Source organism: Peromyscus californicus, unplaced genomic scaffold (genome assembly GCF_007827085.1).
Source record: "Peromyscus californicus insignis strain IS unplaced genomic scaffold, ASM782708v3 Scaffold_7__1_contigs__length_154581171, whole genome shotgun sequence".
In the NCBI taxonomy this organism is placed as follows: Eukaryota; Metazoa; Chordata; class Mammalia; order Rodentia; family Cricetidae; genus Peromyscus; species Peromyscus californicus.
This window is the reverse complement of record NW_026294595.1, coordinates 101361119-101375764: the sequence shown is the minus strand read 5'-3', so window position 1 is coordinate 101375764 and position 14646 is coordinate 101361119. Positions and strand designations below refer to the sequence as shown.

At 40.1% G+C, this 14646-nt stretch overlaps 1 protein-coding gene across 2 annotated transcripts in view; it reads left to right on the top strand.

The window, feature by feature from the left end:
* The window catches only part of Sppl2a (signal peptide peptidase like 2A), a 39338-nt gene extending 28712 nt beyond the window's left edge, over window positions 1–10626 (top strand). For both annotated transcript variants that reach the window (XM_052724034.1, XM_052724035.1), the window contains one exon: window positions 7734–10626. In XM_052724034.1, coding sequence (XP_052579994.1) covers window positions 7734–7808 — 75 coding nt within the window. In that variant the 3' untranslated portion in view covers window positions 7809–10626. The remainder of the gene's footprint in view (window positions 1–7733) is intronic.
* The last annotated feature ends 4020 nt before the right edge of the window (window positions 10627–14646 follow it).

The window sequence follows — 14646 nt, the reverse complement described above, 5'->3', positions numbered from 1 at the left end:
TTAGTCAACCTTTTATTTAGTAAGATAAAGTGTATCCTAAACTACTGCTAAATTTTGAATGTCTTATCCTCAAAATGGCTTTTTATGCTTTTTTTTTTTTTTTTTTTTTTGGTTTTTCGAGACAGGGTTTCTCTGTGTAGCTTTGCGCCTCTCCTGGAACTCACTTGGTAGCCCAGACTGGCCTTGAACTCACAGAGATCCGCCTGGCTCTGCCTCCCGAGTGCTGGGATTAAAGGCGTGCGCCACCACCGCCCGGCGCTTTTTATGCTTTTTAATAGTTTTATAGTTCTGCATTTAATGACTATTTATTGAATAGTTCTATGGGGTAAGTATGATTTCATTATTGACTCTACAGGATGAACAAGTTACAAGCAGTCCTCCTCCTGTTGCCTTGTGAAACTTACTAAGAAATGCAGACAGGGTCACTAGCAATAAAGTGTGATGAATGCATTGATAATGGCAAAATGTCATGCTGCCTAGGGATGGGACATCTAGGGCCACGGATTCAGGCAAGTTAATGGGTGATTTGGAGAAGGGATTCTAAAAACTGTTAAACCTCACTTAAAACTGGGCATATGTTCATCTTAAAAGAACCATGTCTTCAGAAGTTCCAAGCAAAGAAAGCTGGCATGTTCTGGGTACTGAATTGAGCTTAGGGGAGCTCTAGTGTTGAGTATGGATGAAAGACCTTTTCTTAGTTATGGTTCCTATTGCCAATGAGCATGGCAACTCTTAGAAAGGAAACATTTAATTTATGGCTGGCTTACAGTTTCAAAGGTTTAGTCCATTATCGTCATGGCTAGAAGCATGGCAGTGTGCAGGCAGACATGGTGCTGGAGAAGGAACTGAGAGTTCTACATCTTGATCCGCAGGCAGCAGAAGGAGACTGTTTGCCACATTGGGCATAGCTTGAGCATAGGAAACCTCAAAGCCCACTCCCACAATGATATACTTCCTCCAGCAAGTCTACACTTTCTACAACAAGGCCACACCTCCTAATAGTGCCACTCCCTATAGGCCAAGCATTCAAACACATGAGTCTTTGGGGGGTCATTCCTATTCAAACCACCACACTAGGGTAGTGAACTTCCTTTTGCCTTCTGTAGAGGGATGGTTAGGCTGCTAAATGATCCTGTCAGTGGTTCCTAGCTTCCCTTTTCTCACTATTTTTATGTATTTCATTTATAATTTCTTGTAAAAAAATCTTTTTCTGGCTGTATATTAATATTCACTGGGTGGTGGTGGTGGTACATACCTTTAATATCAGCACTTGGCAGAGGCAGAGGCAGGTGAAGCCCTGAGTTTGAGGCCAGCCTGGTCTACAGAGTGAGTTCCAGGACAGCCAGAGCTGCACAGAGAAAAAAAATTTTATATGCTGTTTTTTACCCAGACATTTCTTCTTAAGGAGTTTTCTGGGAAATGGTAAAATGGACATGAAAAGATGTTCACTACAGCACATCTGGTCTTCTTTGTTATGCTTAGTGAATGTAAGTTAACGTCATTGGCAGCTAATGTTCCAGAAGTCTGTCTATAGACTGTTTTCACTTCAGTAATTTCTTTCTGTGTGTTTTAATTACAAAGTAATATATATTTCTTTATTGGTTAGTTTTGGGTCTCAAGACAGGGTCTCACTCGGAAACTCAAGTGTAGTGCCTGATAACCTTGGACTTCAGTAGTCCTTCCTCCTGCCTGGCCCTCCTGCGCGTGCTGTGATTATAAAAGTCTGGCACCACTGCTCAGCTTGTGCTTGTATTTTTAATTAAAAAATATTTAAGATGTATTTATGCTCAGTGGGGTGGTACCTGCAGAGGCTAGAAGATCCCTGAAGGAGAGGTTACAGGTTCATACTAGGAACCAAATTCAGAGTCCTCTAGAAGAGCAACAAGTGCTCTTAACCACTGGTCCATATTTCCCGCCCTCATTTTTTTCTTTTTCAAACAAGAAATACGAAAGTGGGGCTGGAGAGAGAGTTCAGAGCGTGAATTGATCTTCCGAAGGACCACAGTTCATTTCCCAGCACTGCGATCCAAGCAGCTCACAACTGCCCGTAATTCTGGTTCTGGGGGATCTGCACACCTCAAAAGGTTCCTACACTCACGTGCACATATCCACACACAGATACATTATTAAAGATAAAATAAATCTTAAAAAAAAATATACAGGAGCTAGAGAGATAGCATAATGGTTGGGAACACTTGCTGTTCTTATAGAGGACCTGAGTATAGTTCCCAGCACCCATGTGGTGTCTCACAGTTGTCCTTAACTCCAGTTCCAGAGGATCCAACCCGTAAACATACATACAGGTAAAACACTCATACATACAAAATAAAAAGAAATAAATATTTTTTTAGAAAGAAAAACAAGTGTCTCAAATCAAGCGGAAGGCCCTTTTAAACTACCCTAACCCTCTCCCAGTCTTTCAGGAGGGACAGCTACCTTGAGCAATTCCATGTCTTTTTATGCTATCTCGTACTGGAATTAGTTGATTATTTTAGAATTGCTGTATACATAGAAGCATTAATGCTACATTTCTTTGGAGATCTACTCTTTCTATATTTCTCTAGTTTCTTCTAGCATTTTATTTTCTCTTTCTACTATGCTATTGAGAGGGGATGGTGGTTGGATATGGAAGGAATTCCACCAGTGAGTACTCATATTTGTCATGACCATACGTTCTGCACTGGACCATCCAAGTTTCTTTTCTTTTCTTTTTTTTTTGGCTTTCCAAGATTCTGAGACAGGATTTCTCTCTGTAGCCTTGGCTGTCCTAGAACTTGGTTTGTAGACCAGGCTGTCCTTGGAGTTACAGAGACCTGCCTGCCTCTGTCTTCCCAAGTGCTGGGATAAAGGTGTGCTCTGTGTTGAGTACAAGGTTAGACATACCTAGCCCCAAATCCACAATGTTGTAAGATCTGAGATCAGAGGTGTGGTGGTTTGAATGAAAATGGCCCATAGGTGCTGTGCTTGAGTGCTTGATCCCTAATTGATGGATCTGTTTGGGAAGGATTAGGAGGTGTGGCTTTGTTGGAGGTGTGTCAGTGGAGCCAGGCAGTTAGCTCTCCCTCTGCCTCCTACCGTGAATCAAGATGGGAGCCCTCAGCTGTTCCTGTTGCCATACCTTTGCTCCCCCATCATGGGCGCTACCCCTCTGAAACTGTAAGCCCAGTTACACGCTTTCTTTTGTAAATTGCCTGGGTTGTGCTGTTTTGTCACAGCAAAAGGAAAGGAACTTAGACAGAAGTGGGGTCATCATGCCACAAGTAGAAAAACCCCTCACCTGAATTGATGTGATGAGTCACAGTCAAAATACAAGTGCACTAAAAATAATGTGTGAAATTACTTCTGTGTGTGAGTTGTATGTGAAATATAAGTTAGTTTCATGTTTGCATCCTATCCTCAAAATAATCTCTCTATGGATAGGCAAACATACCAGAATTTTTCAAAATCTGAAACACTTTCAGTTCCAAGTATTTCAGATAAGGGAATCTTAACTTGCAGTTAAATTAAGGAACAAAGGGTAGGACTTTCCCCTGGAGACTTGTTCAGGGGGTGTTGGGAGCAGGCACAAAGGGATTGGGGCCTCACACATGCCAAGCAGGCGCTGTACATTTAGCCATAACCTATTTTTAATGGCTCTGGTGGCCCTGGTAGCATAAGGTGCTGAGGACACCTAAGTGCTGTAGTACTTGACTTGGAATTTTTCACTCTCTTTTGTGAATTTCTCAGCAAATGAAGAAAGATTTTTCTACAGTTTGATTAAAATAATAGGAATTTGGAAAAAATCAGTTACAAATTCTTTTCTATAGCTTCAAGGCCAGTTCAGTTTCTTTTCTGGATGTTTCTAGAGCTCCAGTATTCGGTTCCGCTCATCTGACTTCACTTGAAGCCTTAGTTCTAATTAATGTAGAGTGAATAAATGATTGTTTTTCCTTAGAGATAAAATGAAATAGAGCGTAGCATTTGTGGGATGGTGTTTTGTCTTAATAGTGAATCAAGTGGAATAAGATCCTTGCAGTAGCCTCAGACAAGCTGTTTACCCTGATGTTCTCAGCTTGTGGACGCCCCGGAACAGTGTGTCTGTTAATGTCACTAGTACTTGTAATTATTTTTAGAAGTCACAAGCTGTAAGTCACGAGTCGGGATACAAATCTACTTACAGTGACTGCTTGAGGACCAGGAGCTCCAGTTACTCAGGTTAATTTATTAGGCAGTTTTCAGAGATCAGTTCTAAACTGGTAGAGCTCTGAAAATGCCAGGTTAGCTGGCCGAGTTTCAAAGGACAACTTTTCAAACAGATTGCCTGTTTACAAATGTGAAATCCTGATTTTGCTAGTTAATTTTATTTGTTGTCTTGATTTGTTGAATTTTTAAATACTTGACCTTTATGTTTGTTCTGTGTGCTTCTCTATTGTTTTTGCTGAAATCTTAGAGAATAGGAAGTAGAAATGATAACTTTTCAATTAGACTTTGAAATTGTTTTGTTTTTTAGCTTTGTTTTTAGCTTTGTTTTTTGGAACACAGGGAGGGTGTCTCACTGTGCAGTCTAGGTTGCCCAAAACTCAGACTCCTCCTGCCTCAACTTCCTGCATGCCAGTATCACAGCCATGTACTACCATGACTGATATATTAATTATATGTCTATATTTAGGGCTGGGATTATAGAGCCCGATGTGATACCTAAGAATTAGGAAAGAAGAAGCCTGTTATAATGCTGGGTACATAGCTCTTACTCTTCAGGACGGTTGCCAGATGCACAGATCACAGAGAAGAAAAGTGTTGTGTCTTCGCCACCCCCTACCATCCTGTCTCATGGCTGCTTCAGGTCTCCCGCAGCTCTGGCCCTAAATGTATCTCTATGTGTCTGTCTATAATTTTAAATGTGACTAAAATCAACTATTTCACAACTTAACCTTATGTCTCATGTTGTGGAATGCTTAATGTTACCTATCTTGATTGGCTTTTATCCATTTTTAAAATCATTTAAGTTTATTGTGTATTTTTGTGATGCTGTAAAAAGAACTTAGGGCTCCCATATGCTAGGCAATCCCTTTTATATCCTCATCCTTTGAATTTTTTTTCCGGGAACTCAGGACTCCCATATGCTAAGCAATCCTTTTATATCCCCATCCTGTGAATTTTTTTTTCCTAGAGGCGTTATGAACATGAAACTGCCTTAATCTAGGTGTTGTCTTTGACAGGTAAAGGGCCAAATAAATGGCTGTGGCCTTTGCTAGCCATGGTTACTGACAGGTGGTCTTCACTCCAAGTGTCCCCATTGGTTGAGGTGCCTGTCAGCTGAAAGCCTCAGCTTAGAGGCACTCTTACTTGGCAAGTCCAGAAATTCCATGTGCAATAATCCCTCCTTCTTAAAAAAAAAAAAAAAAAAGTGAAGTATTTAGAATCTTTAAAAAAAATAGGGACATTTGTATCTCTGGCTTTTCTATCTTATTCTCAATAATGAAAAAGGAAAACATATATAATGATACTGAAATCTAGTCATTAACTGGTCTAAAAGTCTTTGACAATTTTTACAAAGAGATCACATTTTCTATTTTGAAGTAATTTTATCTGAAGAACAGGGTAAAAAGATTTGAAATATTTAAGCACTTCCTTTTCTGCATTTCCAAATATTCAAATCATTTTTTATAGAATATGGGTAGAGTTGAAGTTAAAAAAATTCTCTTGTAATGCCTTTAAAACATCCTGTTAGTGAATTTGCTTTGATTTGTTTTCAGGTATTTTAAGTGTTCTTGTTTGCATTTTTTGTTTTTTGAGACAGGGTTTCTCTGCATAGTTTTGGAGCCTGTCCTGGATCTCGCTCTGTAGCCCAGCTTGGCCTCGAACTCACAGAGATCAGCATGGCTCTGTCTCCCGAGTGCTGGGATTAAAGGCATGCACCACCACCGCCCAGCTAATATTTTCAAACTTTTGTGTATCATTCTTTTACTTGCTTGAGTGGTTGGGGTGGGGTTTTTGTTGGTTTTATTTGCTTGTTCTGAGAGGCATGTGAGTGTATCGTGTGTCCTGTGTCTCGAGATAGATTCGCTGTGTAGCCCTGGCTTGCCTAGAACTTGCTGTGTAGACCAGATTGGTCTGAAACTTGTGTAGAGATCTGACTTCCTCTGCCTCTCAAGTGCTGGAATTAAGGGCAGCTTTCTATATTATTCTTTTTTTTTTTTTTTTTGAGCTGAGGATCGAACCCAGGGCCTTGCGCTTGCTAGGCAAGCGCTCTACCACTGAGCTAAATCCCCAACCCCTCCTATATTATTCTTACACTGTCTTAAGAATGTTACAGGGTTGCACAGCCAGCAGTCATTTGCACACTTGCTCTGGAACCATTTTAGTTTTCCACTTACACAAGCGCTCACTGCCTCGTACAGTCTTTTGAAGCAGAGTTCCCACTGCTACAAAGGGCAGTCAGTATTCACACTGGGAAACAGAGATAAATGGAAGATCCAGAAAATGCAGTATTCATATGGGCCGAGAGTCTTAGAATTCATCCTTCTGAGAAGTTAAGCATGATGTTGACCTACACAGTGTTCCAGAAGGAATGCTTGGCTTCATAAGGTCCCTCGGTTTTTAAAGTTTATTTTTATGACTTTGAATTATGTGTATGTATGTGGGCGTATACACATCAGTGCAGATACGATAGCCAGAGGCTAAGGCTCTCCCCGGGGCTAGAGTCAGATACAGTTGTGATCTCACCAGAGTGGGTGCTGGGGACCAGACGGAGAGCAAGTGCTCTTCCTCTCCGAGCCATCTCGCTGTTGCCCCAAGATTACTCTTTTTTTGGTTTTGAGATCAGGTCTCTCTATGTAACTGGCTGTCCTGCAACTTACTGTGTAGACCAGGCTGGCTTCGAACTCACAGAGATTGGCCTGCCTTTGCCTCCTTAGTGCTAGGATTTAAAAAAGGGGGGCATAAGGTGGCTGAGGAGATAGCTCAGTTGGATTCCGAGGGGAGGAAAGCAGGGAGGAAGTGGGGGGAAAGAGGAAGGGGAAAATAGAGGAAGGGATCAGGATATATCATATGAGAAAAGAATATTTTCTTTTCTTCTCTCTTTTTTTTTGATTTTTCGAGACAAGGTTTCTCTGTGTAGCTTTGGAACCTGTCCTGGAACTCACTCTGTAGATCAGGCTGGTCTCGAACTCACAGAAATTCACCTCCCTCTGCCTCCTGAGTGCTGGGATTAAAGGCCTGTACCACCACTGCCCGGCAAGAATCTATTTTCAATAAAAGGGAAAAGGGTGTGTGGGGAGATAGCTGGGTTGTAAAGTGCTTCCTGAACAGGCATGAAGGTGTGAATTCAGATGCCTAGCACTCATTTAAAAAGCCACGTGGAAGAGCTCGAGCTTGGCACTTGCCTTTTAATCCCAGCACTCTGGAGAGAGAGGCATGTGGCATGTGGATCTCTGTTAGTTTCAGGCTACATAAGTGAGACTCTATCTCAAAAAAAATAAAAGGAAAAAAGAAAAGAAAGCTAAGTGTGGATGGGTTGTAGAGATAGAAGGAACCCTGGAAGCTGAGGAAGATAACCTCATCCATGTGCACATGGGTGCCTGTTCACCCAGATGTGCGCGCCCACACACACACACACACACACACACACACACACACACACACACACACACAAACACAAGCATCACACAAAGCCAGAGTACTTGGCCAAATCAATGAAGACTGGAAGGCTGGTTTAACATCTGCATTTCCTGATATCTTTTATTTATGCCTAGGTGATGGACCACCAGGACTATTCAACAAGTGAAGAGAGCCCAGTGACTACTGATGGGCAGTCCGTGCAGCAGTGATTACGTGGACCTACAATGATGTGCTATGGATTTTTACAAATAGAATTGCCGACCGCCGCCGCCACCACCACCATGTTTTGGTTTTGTGGTTTTTTGAGTTTTTTGTTTGTTTGTTTGTTTTTTTGCTTTTTGAGACAGAGTCATGACTAGAGTTCACTGTCCTCCTGCCTCTGTCTCCCAAATGTCTGGGACTATAGCTGGGCAGCACCGTGCTCAGCAAGTTTTAAATCAAAATCTGAACTGAAAATTGGAGACACTTGCCACGGTGATGTTTGTCAATCCATCTATTTTTATGAGCTGGTAAAATTCATCACACATAGCGAAAATGCATTTTCTTTTAATTATGTTAAAGTTGTGCCTTCACAATCAATGAAAAACATAGGGTTTGTGTAGTTTCCAAATGTATTATATACATTATATTTTTCTAAAAAAAAAAAAAGCCACCTTGACCCTCCCCTGTACTTTTCTTACTAAAACATTTCTCTGAAATATAAGGATAGGGATAGATTGTTTATAATTATCAAAGCAAGTTTCTTGAGTAAATGTTTTCATCAAAGATTTATGCAAATCTTACCCCTCTGCAGGAATAACTGCTTAAAGCTGTGCAGGAAGGCAGTTCAGCAGCAAAAATTGGTCTTTATATCATGTAAAGGTTTAAAACCTGCACAAGGGAGCACGTAGAAACACACCCCTTCATAGTTTAAATTTTTCCTTTACCTTTATTTTTATGTCATGTGTATGGGTGTGTTGCCTGTATACATGTCTGTCTGTTCACCACATTCAGGCCTGGTGCCTGTGGAGACCAGAAGAGGGTGTTTGATCCCTTGGGACTGGAGTTACAGATGGCTGTGAGCTGCCATATGGGTCCTGGGACTTGAACCCAGGTCCTCTGGAAGAGCAGCCAGAGCTCTTATAAATGCTGAGCCATCTCTCCAGCCTTGTAGTTTTAAGTTTTTAAAAACTTGTAACCCTTTTTTAAACTTGAGGATCTAAATTACTTCAGGCTGCATATGTATTATATTAGACTATTTTTTAGATAGAAGGAAACATAATATATAGAAATAATCATTAGAAGGATACAGAAACTGAATCTAGTTTATATCAGTACACCATTTACTTGAAGATAAGGATTAAACTTCTGTACTTACTCTAGGTTTTATTTTGGTTTTCTGATCTTTGAAATTTGATTCCATTAGATACTATATTATAACTTATTGTTTGCCTCGACCATCCTGACCCTCTCCCATCGTCAGTTTCCAGCCCTTTTCCCATAAGTGAGCACTGCTGACTTGGAGGGATGAGGGCTGTTCAGAGTACAGATGTACTTTTGTTCGTCGGTTTTCTCACCTCCAAAATGAGTGGTTCGAGCAGTTATCACTTGGCTAACTTGCAACTTGAAAAAAATAATTTTCTCATTCTTTGCAAAATCTCAGGTGTTTTTCTAGAAATTAGAGGTGAAATTATCTTTCAAATTATTTTAATTTCTTTAAAAATGTACCAAGTGACAAGTTGTTACAAAAGCTCAGGATTTTGCATTTCTGTGTAAATAATGCACACGCTGTGTGAACAAATCCAGTCTTTCATGTTAAGGCCAATTTAGCTTATTCAAAGGTAAAAACTAGTGATTGAAAAAAATGGGTTAGACCTTTGATATTTGAACTAAAGTTCAATTTGATGCTCTTGTTTAATTGTTAACTTTTGCTGAGTAAATGACAGGGAAGCTGTACCACAGCTTCCTCTGTCTACTGAGTCCAGGAGTGGGGTCTTCTGTTTACAGCAAGTGAGCTATCTGATGAGAGATGAGTTAAGTGCCATTCTCCAATTCCAACTGTACTTTCACTTCCAATGTCAATAAAATGCTTGCCAAAATACAGCTGTTTTACTAACATCTGCATCCTCATTCAAGTCTGTGACAGTCGAAAGCACCAATTACATTTTATGAAGAATGTTAAAGAAAATTAGTCCTTTTAAAGCTATGTTGAAATAACACAATTTCTCAAAAATAATTTAGTTTTATTAATTTGTAACTAATATTTCTTCATCTAAACCATTGCTCCAGAAAAAAAAAACATTAACACATCTAAATTCTGACTTATTTGGAACAAGTGTATTTTACTCAACCATCATATTGTTGTGGTTAAAGTCTTACACAGGAGCTGGAGTGTATCTCAGCGTTGGAGTGCTTGCCTCCCGTGTTCCAAGTGCCTACCCCAACTCTGCCAATGAAACAACTGACTGAGTAGCTATAAATAACAAAAAGAATTTCCTAGAGTCGCTCTAGCCTGACTGCCAATTTCGTATGCACTTAAACAACCCTCTTAGCAACACAGACGAGAATAGTTCCTTAGAGAAAATGAAATACACAAATACTGGGTCTTGGAAATAAAAAAGAATAGATACCAGAGATGAAAATTTGACTCTGAAAGTTTGTCATGTCCTTCTCTCTTGCTTACCTGACACCAGTAACTTTTAAGAGGTAGGGAAGTTGGATTTTTTCCCCCCTTGAACATGCTTTAAAAACAAAGTATATTGTATTTATTAGCACATTGCAATATAAAATACTTATTAGAAAGTTCCACATTGGTGGTTTAGCAAATAGAAATCATTGATCTTAAATGCATTTTCTTCCAGCTTCTAAGTTTTACTTTGAATTAGCAATTTCTTTATAGTAGAATGTACTTTAATACCCTTTTGAAGGAAGATACTTTTGTTCCGTATGCTGCTGGCATTCATGTGTTTTAGTTACATGTGCAGACAGGTTCTGGTACAATGGCATATTTTTAATAAATACTAATGATCTTTCTAGTTTTCTTTGCTCTTTCAGTGTCCACAGTTTTTTGTTTTGTTTTGTTTTGTTTTTCCAGACAGGGTTTCTCTGTGTAGCCTGGCTGTCGTGGAACTCATTCTATGGACCAGGCTGTCCTGGAATTCACAGAGATCCTCCTGCCTCTGTCTCTCGAGTGCTGGGATTAAAGACGTGCACCACCACCGCCTGGCCAATGTCCACATTTTTAAAGCTATTTTTCAGTCATAGGCTCTAATCCAGGGCTTTGCATGCTCTGAGCAAGTGCTGTACCACTGAGCAGCATGTCCAGCTCCTCAGCGTGTGCTCTAGGTAGAAGTGGAAATTGGACACTTGATGAAAACATAGCTAATCTTTTAAGCTGATTCTCTAGAACTTTGGCTTGATTCCAGTCAGTGAACTTTCAGAGCTGGGAGTTAGTTGTCTTCCTGGCTGATAGACTACAGTACTTAAAGAAGCTTTTGTAGTTTTCCATGAATAAGAAGAATGGGTTGAATCAACTCAAGGTTGTAGTACATGGCCAGTTGGCTACATAGTGGTTTTGACTAGGCATTAAAAATATTATAAACAGCTGGGCGGTGGTGGCTCACACCTTTAGTCCCAGCACTCAGGAGGCAGAAGCAGGCAGATCTCTGAGTTCAAGGCCAGCCTGATCTACAAAGCGAGTTCCAGGAAAGGCGCAATGCTACACAGAGAAACCCGGTCTTGAAAACAAACAAACAAACAAACAAAAATATTATAAACAGCTTTGCTATTCCTTTGAGACATACATTTTAAAAAGTACCTAAAGTCTGTCTGGTTAGCCTGCAACTTCCCAGTAGGACAAGTGAGTATATTCAGTAGCCTTTGTCTCTTTCCCCCCTTGTACCTTTTTAAGAAACATAATTGGATTTTTACTTCTTAGGTGATTGATTTGTATATGGGACTCTTTTACTCTTTTTCTAATACTTTTCTATGTAAGTTAGTGTAAATTGATACTTTTATAACACTACTAGGCTTTACTTTTTTATGGAGCATGATTTAAGACTTACATTTTTGGAGTGTTAATTTTTCAGTAAGTTAAGCTCTCTTCATTATGTGCCAATTCTGATAAGAAAAACAACTTTTCGTGTATTGAGTTTACTACAGTGTTAAATAAATTCTATTTTAAAATAAAAAATTGAATTTGTTTTTATTTTACGTGGCAAAAGAAATCATCGAAAATGAACCAAAGGCACACTAGATTATGTCCATATATTATGTACACTCACAAAAAAGAACAACATGAATTTTTACGATTGTTCAAGTTTGACAATTTATCTTTAAAACCCAGATTCCATAGGTGAGACTTACTTGGAAATTATGTTGATACCTAACAGTACTTAGCAAATAATTATTAAAATATGTGTAGATTCCTGCCGGGTGGTAGTGGCACACGCCTTTAATCCCAGCACTCTCCCGAGAGGCAGACGGATCTCTGAGAGTTCGAGGCCCGCCTGGGCTACAGATTGAGTTCCAGGAAAGGCGCAAATCTACACAGAGAAACCCTGTCTCAAAAAACAAACAAAAAAAAAAAACCCAAAAACAAAAAAATGTGTAGATATCTTTTGAGACAGGAGCTTACTTGTTTGTGACTCTAGATCCTTCTGCATCAGCCTCTAGACTGCTGAGAAACAGGCTTGCACCACCATACCCCACAGGATCTTTTTGTTACTGTTTGTTATGAGTGTCCCTGTTTCTGTTGTTTTTTTAATCCTTTTGGGGGGCCCGCCACCCAGCTCCCAAATAAATCACAGACGGAGGCTTATTCTTAATTACGAATGCCTGGCCTTAGCTTGGCTTAGTTTCTAGCCAGCTTTCCTTAACTTACCTTTTGCCTCTGGGCTTTTCCTATTTTCTTACTTCTGTAAATCTTATTCTTACTCCACTGCTGGTTGTGTAGCTGGGTGGCTGACTCCTGATAATCCTCATTCTCTGGCTCCTCCTTTTCAATAATAGGCCCAGATTTCCCCTATATATTCTCTCTGCCTGCCAGCCCTGCCTATCCTTTCTCCTGCCTCGCTATTGGCCATTCAGCTCTTTATTAGACCATTAGGTGTTTTAGACAGGCACAGTAACACAGCTTCACAGAGTTAAACAAATGCAACATAAACAAAAGTAACACACCTTAAAATAATCTACTACATGTATCATTCTATAGGCCAGTCTGCCCTTCCCCTCCCAATTACTGAGATTATAGGTGTATGCCACTATGTTGGGCAACAGCAGGCATTTTTGTTTGTTTGTTTGGTTGGTTGGTTTGATTTGGTATTTTTAGGAAGTATCTCACTTCAGGGCTGAAGGAATAGCTCAGATGTTGAGAGCACTTACTGCTCTTGCAGAGGACCCCAGCACCAACCTTAGGAGGTTCACCACTACCTGTAACTCCAGTTCTGGGGGATCCAACACCCTCTGTCCTCCATGGGCACCTGCACACATGTGGTGCACATAAACTCAACACAGGCACACACACACACGCATCCCACATAAACATAAGTAAAAAGAATAAAGTAAGTATTACATGAAAATACCATATCAGGCCAGAAAGATGGCTCAGTGACTAAAACTGACCCCTTGACCCACAGTGGAAGGAAAAAACTCACTCTAAAAATGGTCCTCAGCCCTGCGCACAGGCAGTGTGGTGCCTGTGTGCCCGTACATACATTATATATGCACAAACAACAATAATTTTTAAAAACCTTAAGAATCTCATCTCTTAGGAACATTCCAGGTGTTTCTCCCTGTTGCTATTGCACTGTTTTCTTTTTTTGTAGCAACTTGAGATCCATCACCAGGAACCAGGCAGATTCTCTGAGTTACATCCTCAGCCCTGTACTGTATTGGTTGAGGTTGGCCTACGTGTGTAGTCTTGAAATGATGAGAAAATCCTTTTCTTCCATGCATGCTCTTGATAGGGAGGAACCTCATCCCACTGGTCCAAGTATCTGGAAAGATACAGAGTACTTCAGAGAGAAAAAGAGATGGTTAGAGCATAGGAAGAAGAAGAACTTTGCTCCTCTGCCTGGATCCAGGTGGCCTTTTGCAGTTCCTATTTTATGCTTCTATTAAGTATTCAAAGTCCAAATCATAAAAGTCCATTGTTTTTCTCCTAATTAAGGTTCTCATGTTAGACTAGGGGTGTTAACTCAATTTGTACAGTACTAGACTGTGCATTCTGATCCTCAGCACTATGTTATAAAAGTATTCATACAAATAACTGGTTTACTCATATTTCCTATAGAAGGTTGAAAGGTACATGGCAGAAAACAGTTAAATGTAGTGTGGCCAGGCAGTGGTGGTGCACACCTTTAATCCCAGCACTCGGGAGGCAGAAGGAGGCAGATCTGTATGAGTTTGAGTTCAAGCCTGATCTACAGATCTAGTTCTAGGGCAGGCTCCAAAGCTACACAAAGGAACCCTGTTTCAAAAAACAAAAAACAATAAAAAAAAATGTAGGTAGTGTGAGTTTGTTTTATGTTTAGATTTAAACAAAATTTATAAAAAATTACATTAGTTTGAAATATATCTTCTACCAAAAAATGGGAAGCAGAATTAAATTTTATATTAAGGTCATTTCCACTTTTAAAATCCCATGAAGTTTAGAGTCTTTAGGTTTCATCTTTTTTTGGGTTGTCCCAAATGATCCAGATCAAATTAAATTGAAAGTAGGGTCTATGGGTGTAGCCTAGTGAAAGAGTTTGTGCTTGGCATATGTAAGACCCTTGGTTTGCTTCCCAACACTAAAGCCAATCAATTGAAAGTAACAATGTTTACCCCAGAACCCCAAAAATAGAATGCATCAGAAAAACGTGAGTTCTAGTGCGGTGGTCCGAATGAGAAGGGCCCCTGGAGGCTCATACGTTTGAATGCTTGGTCCCCTGTTGGTGAAACTGTTTGGGGTGAATTAGGAGGTGCGGCCTTGTTGGAGGAGATGTTACCACTGAGGTGACTTTGAGGTGTCAAAAGCCTACTCCATTCCTAGTGTCTCTCTCTGCTCCTGTTTGTGGGTCAAGATGT